Raw genomic sequence first — 13,632 nt, forward strand, 5'->3', positions numbered from 1 at the left:
CCCGGCCGGCCGGTTGGTTCTGTTCCTGAATCCTGGCAGCTTGGCGTGGGGATTTTTTTTGGCGCCGCTCGCCTTTTCTTGCTCTTGTCCGTTTGGGGAAAGTCAATTCAAACCTCTATACGCGCGCCTTATCCATCTTAGTGTATTTGAACTACGAGTGTAGGAGTACGGAGTGTCATTCTCGAGGACGCAAGTCCGCTACTCACTCCGTCGATATGTCTTTGGTTCTCTCTTTGAAACACGCAAGCCGTTACACGATTTTCTTTTCTGCTCAACACCAAATGGACCTTGCCCACGTTGTCCCTGTGAAGTTGAGGGCGAGAGAGGTTGAGGGGTGAATCTTGAATGGTGGCCTCTGCCCATCCAACTTCATATCATCGCCACACTGTGTTCAATTTGAAAACCGGTCATTCAATTCCAGATGCCCAATTCCTCGGTTGTTCGTCATAAGCTGAGAGTGAGGCAGTGTTGAGAAACCAAATCTCATGCATTCATAGTCCACCTACCTCAACGAGTCGTGCAACCAAAAGCCAGCGTTCTTCATCAACGACATCCATGATAAACAGGACACGACTTTTAGCAACGTGACGGAAAGTGACAATCACCGACCTGAATGCGATGCTTAATATAGCAGCACGTCATTCTACGAAACGGTAGCATGAGGGACTAGTTCGTTAACTCCTTGCTATACGAAGAAGCTTCGAAGCGCCCCCCGCGGCCCCCGCCCCGGGCACCTGTCGGAGTAGTACTACAGTCCGAGCAACAACCACAACTAACACAAAGTATTCTCCGAGGAAACATTACCTCAGTCTAGAGACCAGACCACATTGAACTGGAAACCGTCATCACTGGAACTCGTTTCACTTTGTTGCCATATACAGCTCCTCGCGCCGTTCAACGTGTTTTCAACCAAATGTTTCAAGAAAGCACCTGAGGCGTGAGAAGCCGACTCTCCTTCGCTAGCCGTGTCATCTGATAGTTGTCTTGATCTACCGGCCCATCAACACGCCCCCTTGCGAAAGCCATCTGCCTCAACTCGTATCATTGAGGCTAAGCATTCCATCTTATGTCCTTCCCTCGGGCCCCCTGAGTTCGGCATCTTGAGCCGATGTGGAAGTCCGCATGGCGAGGGAAGCAAGTAATTCCAACCGAGAAGCCGCAAGCCAGAAACGAAGCCTGCTTCGCCTCGTTCGGGCCCCTCGGGGCATGACTTCCATTCACCTGTCCTTCCAAAGTCGGTCTAGATCGTCCTTGTGTGACCCACCACCCCGAAGAAACTACCATTCTGTAACTTGCGTGCAGTTTGAACAAGCTTCATACAAGCTTCATACAGTACCACACATATCCTCCACCAAATCGATACAACCCTGGCCCATCTTGGCTAGTTGGAACTCGAATTCTACATCAAAAACATATAGATGTTTCCCGATTCGGCCAGGCAGATTTAGGCAGACACTTCCGGCGGGATTCCCTGTCCTGGAGAGACAAGAAACGGCGTCATGATCGGCCTTCATCATTTGCCAGGCACGGCGGTAAAGCCCCCTTTTGGTATTGTCCTGAACAGTCGTGATGCCTTGGTGGTTTTATTTTTAGATGCGGTTAGTATTGTGTTTGGTAAACCTGCGCCATGCCCGTGAGTGCGGTAAAACATTGTCACTTCTCTTTGTCTACACATCTTATATAAGACCCCGAACAAAGTCTATCTTCAAATTCTAATCAGCCCTTACATGCTCTCACAGCTCCAGGAACATACAGCCCGCCAAGAGCTATATACAACTTCATCTAGTCAACCTTCCATACCTCAAATAACGCCCTCAGCCCATCCCCATCTTCCTAGCCCAACATGCGTTTCTCTCTCGCCGCACTCCTCGCCATGACAACAGTCGCCCTGGTAGACTCCCCCTCGAATCTCCTGCATCCACCTTGACCTTCCAGCAGAACAAAAGTAGACTAATCATGTCCCTTACTACTAATAGGCCACTACTACTCCCCAAGCCAGCACGACGACGGGCGGCGTCAAAGCCGCTGCCACGAAGAGCAACTCAGCATCCGCCAAGGCGACTTCGACTACCACTCACAGCAAGAATGCTGGTCCCAGGGAGACTGCGGCTGTCGCCCTCGGCGTCATGCTTGGCGGAATGGGCCTGGTTGTCAATATGTAAGAAGAGAGAAGGGCTTTCGAGTGCTCGGCTTCGGCCACTTTTGATGTCACGAGATACTTAAGTTTAGGGGAGTTTCGTCTTCTTTCTTGGGCAAGTTAAGGGGGAGAGCAGTTGAAGAAGTGAATTGTGGGTAGCCTGGGAGGTATCTCGATGTCAAACTGATACAACTACTCTTGGCTCGTAAACTCAGATCTGGAATCTTTCAGCCAGCCGTGTTATTGTTCTGTTACTCAATTAGTATTTTTTGCAACAATATGTGGCTCCCCGTGAGAAATTTGGGTGTTTGATGGGGCTGCGAAGTTTTGATAGACGAGAAAAGGAGAAGGGACTCGGAGGTCACTAAGTCGACCCACCCCCTTTTGGCCACCCCCCCCTTTTAGCCACCCCATTTCTCCATCCCAGCCACCGTATTAAAACCCTACCCACGATTTTCAAACTACTATAATAATTATAAAAATCGTCTAAATATAATTCTTTTTTATATACTTATTTATTAATATATAATAGTCTTATATACCGAAAATAAAGTTATTTAGGCTCTTAAGGCTATTAAAAGAGGTTTCTTAGTTAATTAGGCCTTAATTAAGTTCGGAGTTTTAAAGTTAACTTTTTATAACTATAAGAGAGGCTATTAAATAAGGGTAATAATATTCATAAACCTTTAGAGGCTTTTTTTATAATAAAAAAATTAGCTAGCTTAGTAAGTTCGTATTTAGTATAATCTAAGTATTATATTAACTTATAAATAGCTTATAAAATTTGCTAAGTAAGTTTTAAGATCTTAGGGGGATATAAATCCTTTTAAAAAAAGATAAATAAACGCTTTTTTAAGGAAGAACTTATTAATTAAGGTCTAGAGAAGTCGTATTATTGATTCGAGGCGTCTAAATAGGGTTATTATTAATATAATTAAGTTATAGTTTAGATTACTTAATATATTAGAGATTAGTAATATTAAATAGGCTAATAAGTATAATATAAATAAGATTAATATCCTAGAGGGTAAGGGATTTAATAGCCTGGTTTTAGGTGAAATGAAGACTATAGTAGTATAAAAAAAAGAGCTTAGTTTGCGTATTTAAGTATTTATAATTAAGTATATCTTTACTAATAGTCGAGCTATTAAACTACTAGTTATATATAAGGGAAAGTCGGTATAGTAATAGTAGTTTCTATTTAAATTTAACCCTTATATTAATTAGGAGTTTATAATAATAAATAATAATTAGACGACCGATAAGACTACCCTTAAGTAGTTAAAAATAGTATTCTTATTATAGACTAAGACCCCCCCCCTTAGGGGGCTTAGTATACTTAATAAGCCTCGACTATTAGTTCTAAATAGCTATGGGAGTTATATAATAATAGAATTTATATAAAAATATTATAAAAATAACGTCTATTTACTATTCTTATTATTATATACTTCTTATATTTTCTAACTATTAAATATAGCTATTTTTAAACTTATTAAGTCTAAGTATAAGAAGGAGCTTAGTAAGGAGGATATAGTAAATAATTCTATTATTATTAAAAAGCGGTACTTCTTAAGCTATTATTAAAAAGCTTGTTTAGCTAGTCTAACGTTATTAAATATACGAAGTAAGTAAAAAGTAACTAAACTATATCCCCCTAATATAGCTAGACTATTTACTAATTTAATAGTCCTACTTAACCTAGTTATACTAATTAAAAAAACCGTAAATACTAAGTAAGTAACTAGTAATATTAAAAAAGCTATTAACTAGGTATTAGTAGCGTCTATTATTAACTAGTTAATACTTAAAAAGGCTAGCGAGCTCTATAATTAGTTAAAGTTATTTATAAAGCTTAGTCTAGACTATAATACTTAATAACTACTATTTAAAAAAGTAAAAAAGGTATTTAGCGAGTAGGCCTACTATTTAGTAATATCTTAATATTATATTCGAGTTTTAAAAGCTAAAGTTAACTGATTAAGGCTACGGAAAAAGAAGAGTATACTAATAAACCTAAATACTAGGTTCGTAAATATTTAGGATATATAAAGAGCTTAAAAGGATTTTAATAACCGTTTAGTTAGTCCTAGTTAACTCGTAGGGGTCGAATTATTTAAAGAGAATAATAATTATATTATTATAATAATAGAAGATAGTTAATTAATTAAGTATAATTAGTAGCGATGTTTTAATACTATGTTTTGATAGGGTGGCCAAAAGGGGGGGGTGGCTAAAAGGGGGTAGGTCGACTTATAATAACTAGCCCTCTCGCATTCGCTCGTATAGAGCTTGAAATTATCTCCATCTATGCATTCAAGAGAACGAAAGCATAACACTATCTGGGGAAACCAAGCATTTGACTCTCCAGTCATCTATGACGCCACTTGCAATTCATTGCCATCGCTCATCTCAAGGAGACCGATTTAATTCACACTAGCCGGTACTGACAATAAATCTAGAGGAAACATACCGGCATATACTCGCTGCTTATCCCTTTCAAGTCTTGTGGGTCAATATCAAGCATTAATTGTGTAGTGACCGGCGCCGATGATGCGGGGTATGGGCATACCAACATAGGTAGGTTAGTTCAAAGCCTACGCATCTCAGAGGCTTACATGCTAAGATACTTGTAGAAAAACGAGCTTTCGTGTATATGCCCATCAGCGCTCGCAGCATATTGTGGACAGATCCCCCATTCTGTGTATCCAAGCTTCAAGTAGAACTCCCGCGCGGGGCTTTCTGTTGCTGTATCTAGCAACACCATGTTCTTAGCCAAGTTGTCTTGTGCAAAACTCTCTGCCACGTTCATGAGCTTCCTGCCCAATCCACGGCCTCTATCGCTTTCGGCGACCAACAATTTGCCTATCTCGACTTTGTGCGCGTGCGTTTCCTTAGCATGAGTCACCAGTTGAATTGTCCCAATGGCGTTCGAACCACGGCCTAGGACAAACAGTGTGGTGTTGGGTTGGGAACCATATAGCTGAGCCGACAGTGAATGCCAATATTCTGTGGCCTTCGCCTCAGAGAGAGGTGCGTGTTGGATTACGAGGCAGAAAAGGGGCCCTATTAGGTAGTTAGGTAGGGGTGGTAGGTAGGCAGTCTGGGCCCGTGCAGACGGACCCTTCCACCTACCTATACCCACTGAGGGACCGCGGGCTCTGCCCACGATCTTCCCCTCCTATATACACACACGCAATAGACCTATACTAACCTATTAACCTAGTTACGACCAAAAGGTCTAACTTACTTACGTATATACTAACACTAATTAGTAATTAAATTATATATATATTTCTACCGTAAGTTAGTAAGGATATAATTATAAAAGAAATAGCCTTAACTTACCTCGCTAGCTATTCCGACTTATTAACTTAGTTCCGTTTATCTAACTAATAATAAGCGGCCTAGTTTATATTACCTTAGCTCTTTTTTACTACCGCTAGTTAATAACTAATTAATTAATTACGGGCTATTAAAAGCGCGCTCTATTACGTACGATCTCTTTTATTAAAACTACTACTATAAAAGGATTAATTATTTTATTATTATTATTAACCTCGCTTTTATTATTAATATTATCTTTACTAGCCTTATTACTATTATTAACTTCTTTTTAATCGAACCGCTCGCAAAGGAATCTATTTTAAATATATTATAGCTAAGCGTTATTTTAAACTAGTAATAAGTAAGAGGAAATTAACTATTAAGAAATTAATTTAATAATTACTAACGTACTAGCGCTTAGTAATAATAAGATCTTTAGAATTATAAATACGTTAATAGCGAATTTCTTATTAATAGCGAAGTGTTCCGAAATACTAAGGAAAAGAAAAGATTTTAATAGTAGTAATAATAGGGATCTATTTTATATTATTAATAAATCTACCTCTTTCTAACCTAACGGAAGCTCCGAGACTAGATTAATAAAATAAGGTACGAGAAGTGTTAAAAAGAATTGTTAATTAGTAGCTAATAGAATCCTCTATTTATTATTAGAAATACGGTTATAAAAGGCCCTTCTTCCCTTTCTATAACCTTCTACCGACCTTAATAACCTTCTGTCTATATACCTCGTTAAAAGAGCAGAATTTTCTAATTAATAATAATAGCTTACTTATTACTATTAAAACGATCGCTACGACTAACCTACTCCTCCTTCTAACCTAACTAACGTTATATTATAATTATAATACGACGATTATATTCTATAGTAATCTTTTACTATATAACTTACCTCGCAAATATATTATAATAACTACTAGCCCTAGTAATAAGTAAGAAGGGTCTAACGATTAGTTAATATCACCTCCGGCTTACTTATATTTTTAAATTACGGAACTATGCTTAATTCTAATTTATTAATAGGACTATATTAACCTAACTTAATAAGGTTTATTTAATATTATACCCGCCCTTACGAACGATAGAAAGCTTAATACCTTTATCCTTTATATAATAGGATATTATTATTAAGACGGCCTAATAAGCGAGGAGCTATAAAAGGACTTTAAAACCGATTTCTAAAGCTAAGAGGTAAGGGACTTTTTAAGAATAGAAAGTACGATTTTTAAGAAGCTAAAAGACTTCTTTATAAATAACGGTATTAATTTAACGATTAGAGATCGTAATCGAATAATAAAAAAGATTACTAGCGCCCTTAATACCTAATACTTCCCTACTTAGATTTTTAAAAAGATCGTAGCTTACCGTAGCCGTACTAAATACTTTAATATATTATATTATAATTTTTATTTCTTTTACTTACTACTCCCGTAGCTAGTAAATACTAACGATCTTATTTAGTAAGCTAAAGAGATAGTAAGAAAATCTATATAACCCTAACTCGCTTAATCCCGGTAATTAAAATTCTAACCTTAGCCTTACTATTAACCGACTAACTTACTACCTCTCTAAAAAAAAGAGGAAAAAGAACTAAAGAATAAAGTTATTATTACTTAATAGCAAAATCTACCCCGTTAAATACTATACTTCGATATAAAAACTAAAGACGATATTATACCTAATATTTACTAATTAATTAACCTCACTAAGCTCTATAATAATAAGAATAAGTATAATAGCGAGAAGTACGATATTTTTAATAAAAAGCTTCGGATCTTTAAAGTACTATACTAACGGGCGGGAATTAGTAGACGATACTATTCCGGTACTTTTTTAAATATGCTTAAGGGAAGGGCGTTAACCTTTTACTTTAACTAACTTAATAATACTTCTAACCCGCTTAGTTTCGATATAATATACTAGAGGACCTAAGAATATTTTAAGCCGCTTACGAGCTATTAAAACTACCTCGCTAAGCTCTATAACCTCTATTAATACTTTATAATTCGTAAGAACCTAGGTAAGTCGAACTAATAAATTCTATAAGCGCTAATTAACTATATTATAATCCTTTACGAGGCACTAGCTACCTAGGGATCTATTTTTAATATAAGTAACTAACTCCTCTATTATATAAGTAGTATATTAGAATATAAACTTACTATACTTAACCCGGTACTTATATTTACTAATATCTACTACTAGCTTAGTACTTCGATTAATATTATAAAAAGAGAGCGTAACCGTAATAAGTAATAGTAGTATCTCTAAAATAGTACTTATAATAAAAAGGTCCCCGCTACTTACTAAACCGACCGTACTTATAATAGCTCTAATAAAGAGACCCGATTTAATAAGTAGAATTAACGCGGCCGCGGCACTACTAATAAAAAGTATTTTATTTATTATAAAACCGGCTATTAGTTAACTAAGCACTTAGAAAAAGAGCGACGTTAAGTATATAAGAAGTATAAAAATAGTAAGGAAAGAAATAAAAGATTTATACCGAGCTTATACTTATAGTTCTTTACTTTTTATAAAAGAACCGCCCCTACTAATAACGACGACGATAATAATATTATAATTTAATATTTTAATAGCCTCGACTTTAATTATAAAGATAACTACGAGGATAAAGTCTAGATCTTAATAATATACTTTATAACTACTATAAGTAGTAGAACCCTTATAAATATCCTCGCTATTTAGGTAATAGAGTATAGCCTTATTAATACTACCTCTATTAATAAGTTAACTAAGCTTACGGAACTAATAACCTCTTTTTTATTAAATAAGAAGTACTTATTAAGGGACTTTTAAAATATTATACTTAATACCGGCGCTACGGAATTCTTAACTACGGGCTATTCTTAACTCCTCGTATTATAGTAATAACGACTTAAAGTTACTCTCGATACCTTTAGAGCCGGCGAGGTAAGTATTCGATTCGGTAATAGTAAACCCGTAAGGTTATTAAGATCTATAGTTATTAGTACCCTATTTAGTAATATTACTTTTTACGTCTTACTAACTAATACTCTTTTTTTATACTACCTAAGGGATATAAATAAGCTAGGAATATACTTTAATAATATTAATAACCTACTAATTAAGGAAGATATTATAGTACCTATTATTTATAAATAGGGATACCCTTAGCTTTTGCTCTTTAATAATAAAAAAGCTATTACTAACTACTTAATAAAGGGTAAATTACGCCGCTTATATCGGCGCTTCGGCTACCCTTCGGTTCCTCGTCTCTTAAAGCTACTTTAATAATTTAATAATAATATAGAGATCGTAGCCCTCGAGAAGCTTACGAAGATTTACTAATAATACTAACTTAACACTACTACCCCTAGCTAATTTAAATTCACCCTATAAGATAATTACAATTTTAATTATAAAGTCGTAATTAACGTAATATACTTAATAGATTATAAGGGTACTAACCGACTAGTACTTTACGTCGTTAATACTACTACTTCCTTTTAAATAATAAGGTTCTTTATAAATATAATTACGAAATATATATAAGAGGCTCTTTAGTTATATTAGATCGACGTTTACCTTGGTCCGCCGGACTAGATTATTATAAATATCAATAAGAACTTTAGCGCCGCAGAGTTTAAATTTTTTACTAAATCTATATTTATTAAAGTTAAAGAAGTACCTATCGAAGCTTATAATAGTATTAGTAAGGCTAAGAAATACTACGCGGTACTTAAAAAGGTATACGATATTATTTAAAATAAGTGCCTATTAATAAGCGCAGAGGCTATACTTTAGGCCGTAATTAAAGTAATTAACGATATAGTTAGCCTAAATAGCCTCGTTCTTATACTTCTCGTTTTTAGAGCTTTTTTGCGCACTTTTAACAAATCTCTACTATTACTAAATATTACTTAATATATAGAGGTAATTAAAAAAATAATAAGGGAAGTCCGTAAACTTTATATTAATAAGTAAGTAAGCGAGGCACTAGCTACTTAAAACGGACTAAATATCTCCTATACTATTAATCTATTACTATAGTTAGATATTAAAGTTTAGTAAGAAAGCAAGGGATAAAAAGGCCTATTTAAGCTCGTTTTAATAAATAGTACTACTTACGTAATAGAATTACCTTACGGCCTAATAAGCTTCTAGGCTATTATAATTAAACCCTAATACTTAGAAAAGGTCGACCCCGAGCTACTAGCTACGATAATAGAGCACGTTAACCGCTTACTAATCCCCGCAGTTAACTAGCTAATTAATAATAGCGCTATTATAAATAAAGTTCTTAATAAGATCGTTATTATAGTTAATAACGACCTTTTACTACGGAATAAAAAGATTAGAAAAATATTAATATAGCGCGGCCGCGGTAATACTTTTATAATTACGACTTATTTTATATTTAAAGAGGAGGTAAATCTTAAGCTAGCTACTAAGCTCCGTAATAAAGGTATTATTACTACCCTAAGAGCACCTTTTATAAAATTTATTAATAAGGAGCTTTTAGGACTAGTAAAAAGAGGGGTAATTAAATTCGTCTAACTTAGTCCTAAACATAGGGATATAAGGATATTTAAGTCTTAATTTGTTAACGAGATTAATAACCTAGGACTTAACCTTATTAAAAAGTCTTACCTAGTTATATAAGGGTATAATAACGAGGGGAAAAAAGAGATTATTACGTAGTTATTAATAATTTAAAGAACTAGTTAACGTCTAATCCTTACCTTAGCCCCGACCCTAATCTAGGAAGGCTATGTCGTTTAGTTATAAAATATTACCTAAGTATATATATAATCGAGCTAACCTCTTTATTATAAAGTTTTTACTTAATTATTAACTCGGATCCGTTATTTATACCCTAAGGGTACTATTTTATATATTATATAGCTACTATACGGTCTTATAAAATCTAGTACTTATTAATAAGTAATATATAGTAAGTATTATTTAAAAATACTCTAAATAATAATATTTACGTTCGATCTATACTTACTAATCTTAATAAGAGAAAGCGGATTATTTAGTATTATTAATATATAAACCGATAATACTATTAAACTATTAAATAAGACTTTTAATTAAAAAAAAGAAACCGAGCTTAAGTACGCTAAGCTACTAGCTAAATTAAAATAATAACTATCGGCCGACGAGCCGCTTATCTTTAATAATAGGATTATCTTATTAAAAAGTATTAATATAGTACTTAAATAAAAGAACTAAGGGAAGAAGCTTAAGCAGGTTAACCCCTTGGTATTAAATACTAAATAATAATTCGTTAAGTAGCGAGCTCGAGGTACTTATATTATATTAATCTATTAACTAGAGGTAGCTTTTAATACGTTATTTATTACTTAATACTAAGTAGATCCGTTATTTATTAACTACGCTACGCTAAACCGTTATATTAAATAGTAAATAGATTACTTAGACCGAGGGCTTATATTTATATTATTAGATCTAACTATAGCTAAACTCTTTATCTTCGTAAATAAGTTATTCGCAAATAATACTAATTATACTTTATAACTAGGTTATATTATTATCCTTACGAATAAAGAATAAACTAACGAGAGCTTTATAATTAATAATAATATTATTTACTATAGCTCTATAAAGAGTAAAAGGATTACCTAGAGCGTACTAATATTAAAGGTTTATAAAATAGTCGTAAGTATTAACGTTACCTATACTATCTTAACTACCCTAGACCTTATTACTAAATAACTTAATATTTTAAAAATCCTTACTATAGTCTATATAAATTTATACTTACTATATAAATACCTCGTTAAGCTAGGTATTACGAAAGAAAAGCGCTTTATAATAGATATTATAGTATTTAGGTAATTATATAAACGCCGCGAGCTCTATAAGATCCGTTAGATTAGTAGCGATAATAACTTAGCTAATAGGTTTATAAAGAGCATACTAAATAAGTCCTTCGAACGATTCGTTAGCGAGGGAATTATTATAATTAAAATAAAAAAATAGGTAATACGTAGTTAAAATAATAATATACTATAAGCAGTAAGTCGTTTAGCGAACGTATATACCTCTCGGGCTTTAGTTTAAAAAGAAACGTACGTATTCGGGGCATAGTTAGACTAATAAAAAGCTCTTTTTTAATTACGCTAAATTTAATAATTTCTAAGGAGTTTAGGTATATAAATTATATATATTAGAGGATTAAGAAATAATCGGAAGGAGGGGATACTAAAATTTCTATACGAATAATTATAATAAAAACTATATTAAAATTTTAGTATACGGCTTTAGGTACTTCTAAATAAGGGATTAGCTATGGATTCTATTATTAGTTCTCGCTAGCGGGGAACCCAGCCCCTATTCTAGCCTTTTTTATTATAAAAGTAGAAGACTACTAATGTTAGATTACGAGGTAGAAAAGGGGCCCTATTAGGTAGTTAGGTAGGGGTAGTAGGTAGGCAGTCTGGGCCCGTGCAGACGGACCCTTCCACCTACCTATACCTACTAAGGGACCGCGGGCTCTGCCCACAATCTTCCCCTCCTACACACACACACGTAATAGACCTATACTGACCTATTGACCTAGTCGCGACCAAAAGGTCTGACCTGCTTACGTGTATACCAACAGTGCGCGAAAGCCGATGGAGGACGAGGCGGGATCGATGTTGACACATGATTGTAGCAATCGAACAAGAGATGGGGTCCACAGTTCTTAGTCCTCCGCACTGTCTACACGGTGCACGGTAAGGTCGTTCGAGTTATCGATGTTTGTTGACATTTTGTGGTGCCGTGCCATATATGAGGGTGAATGAACATAATACGCTTGGGAAAGTACGCTGTCGTATGGTCGCAATATGGGCATCGACGTAAGTGAAAGAGAATATTCATCTATTAGAAGGTGGAAATGGACACGAAGCTCGCTCTGAAATAAAGGGTGCAAGCGAGGATGGATCTCGCTGATTATGTAACTAAGATCACGTGGCGTTGGGTGAGGTCACGGATTGTTGAAGCCATCACGAGATACGTCTCTGCTTAGTCAGTGGGGTCTACCTTACGTGATTTCTGCACTGATCACCCAGAGCAGGCTTGGTCATTGAAATAAATAACGCATATACAGACATCGAGATATACGATATCAGCAGGCTGTACACAGGGTTCATAATAAGTCTCTCTCTATCCTAGTCTTTCGTACCAGTCGAATCGAGCTAGTACGAGGGCTAAACAATGAAATTGAGGCATTGTTTGACCGGCAAGGTCGGAACGGATCAATAGTCTCTTGATATGACTCACAGCCCTGCGGCAGGGCGTAATCACACATCAGGAGATTTTATCGCCTGCCGCCGATACTAATACCATCCAGAAGACCAGCAGAAGTAAACGATCGATCAAATCTGATCACCCAGTCAAGAAAGCTCAATATTATTTTGAATTAAACTCTTTCCTACTTTACAGTCGCCTACATCGCCATGGATTCTTTACAAAAAGTTTCTTTCGCAGGGGCGGTTCTGTTGTCGAGCCTCATCACCATGTCCTGCTTCAAAGCTCCCAATGAAATTCCGCGCGATGGTTGGAACAAAGATAGTCTCGGAACCTATGCTAGCCCAGTTGCAGCGCGAATTCGTCGGATGCTGGCTGTCAGTATTGGCATCTTCCATGCACTTGTCGTGCTTGGGTACAGCGACAACAACAGTCTCGTATGCCTACACCCTGAGAACTTGAACAACGGACTTTTCACTTGGAACCCTTACACTTCGGTCTGCTTGTTTCTTATTATCTGTATTGGAGGTCCCCTGCGACTTACAGCCTTTGCTCAACTCGGAAGCAACTTCACCTTCAAGCTTGGACCCCCCGACACTTTGACCACAGATGGTATGTATCGATACATGCAACATCCCGGATATACAGGACAAATCGTTGTCATGGTCATCAATCTCTCCATGTTTCTGCGCTGGGACGGTGTGGTTAGATACTTAGTTCCTCGCGCCCTACAGTCCGCGTTGAGTGGATGGGGACTCATTTGTTATTCGGTCTTTACATTTGGAATCCTACGAAGACTTATGATGAGGGTTAAAGATGAAGAAGAGATGCTCAAGAAGACGTTTGGAGACAAATGGGTTGCGTGGAATCGAGTTACAGCGCGGTTCATCCCAGGCATCTACTAA

The 13,632-nt window shown here is 35.8% G+C and overlaps 4 protein-coding genes across 4 annotated transcripts; 3 read left to right on the plus strand and 1 right to left on the minus strand.

The window, feature by feature from the left end:
* Positions 1-421: 421 nt before the first annotated feature.
* Positions 422-1,809, plus strand: CLUP02_03291 (uncharacterized protein; the record flags this gene model as incomplete). The annotated part of the gene is made up of 7 exons (XM_049282315.1): positions 422-439; positions 498-594; positions 784-937; positions 980-1,038; positions 1,106-1,253; positions 1,303-1,566; positions 1,746-1,809. 7 exons carry the CDS (start codon positions 422-424, stop codon positions 1,807-1,809), a joined length of 804 nt encoding a protein of 267 aa, XP_049139458.1.
* A 34-nt stretch (positions 1,810-1,843) lies between these two features.
* On the plus strand, positions 1,844-2,162 carry CLUP02_03292 (uncharacterized protein; the record flags this gene model as incomplete). Its single annotated transcript, XM_049282316.1, has 2 exons — positions 1,844-1,891; positions 1,977-2,162. 2 exons carry the CDS (start codon positions 1,844-1,846, stop codon positions 2,160-2,162), a joined length of 234 nt encoding a protein of 77 aa, XP_049139459.1.
* Positions 2,163-4,512: 2,350 nt separating this feature from the next.
* Positions 4,513-12,144, minus strand: CLUP02_03293 (uncharacterized protein; the record flags this gene model as incomplete). Its single annotated transcript, XM_049282317.1, has 5 exons — positions 4,513-4,523; positions 4,611-4,642; positions 4,756-5,030; positions 5,092-5,159; positions 12,045-12,144. The coding sequence occupies 5 exons, from the start codon at positions 12,142-12,144 to the stop codon at positions 4,513-4,515; spliced, it is 486 nt and encodes a 161-aa protein (XP_049139460.1).
* A 792-nt stretch (positions 12,145-12,936) lies between these two features.
* On the plus strand, positions 12,937-13,632 carry CLUP02_03294 (uncharacterized protein; the record flags this gene model as incomplete). The annotated part of the gene is made up of 1 exon (XM_049282318.1): positions 12,937-13,632. The coding sequence occupies one exon, from the start codon at positions 12,937-12,939 to the stop codon at positions 13,630-13,632; it is 696 nt and encodes a 231-aa protein (XP_049139461.1).

Source organism: Colletotrichum lupini, chromosome 2 (genome assembly GCF_023278565.1).
Source record: "Colletotrichum lupini chromosome 2, complete sequence".
Lineage (NCBI taxonomy): Eukaryota > Fungi > Ascomycota > Sordariomycetes > Glomerellales > Glomerellaceae > Colletotrichum > Colletotrichum lupini.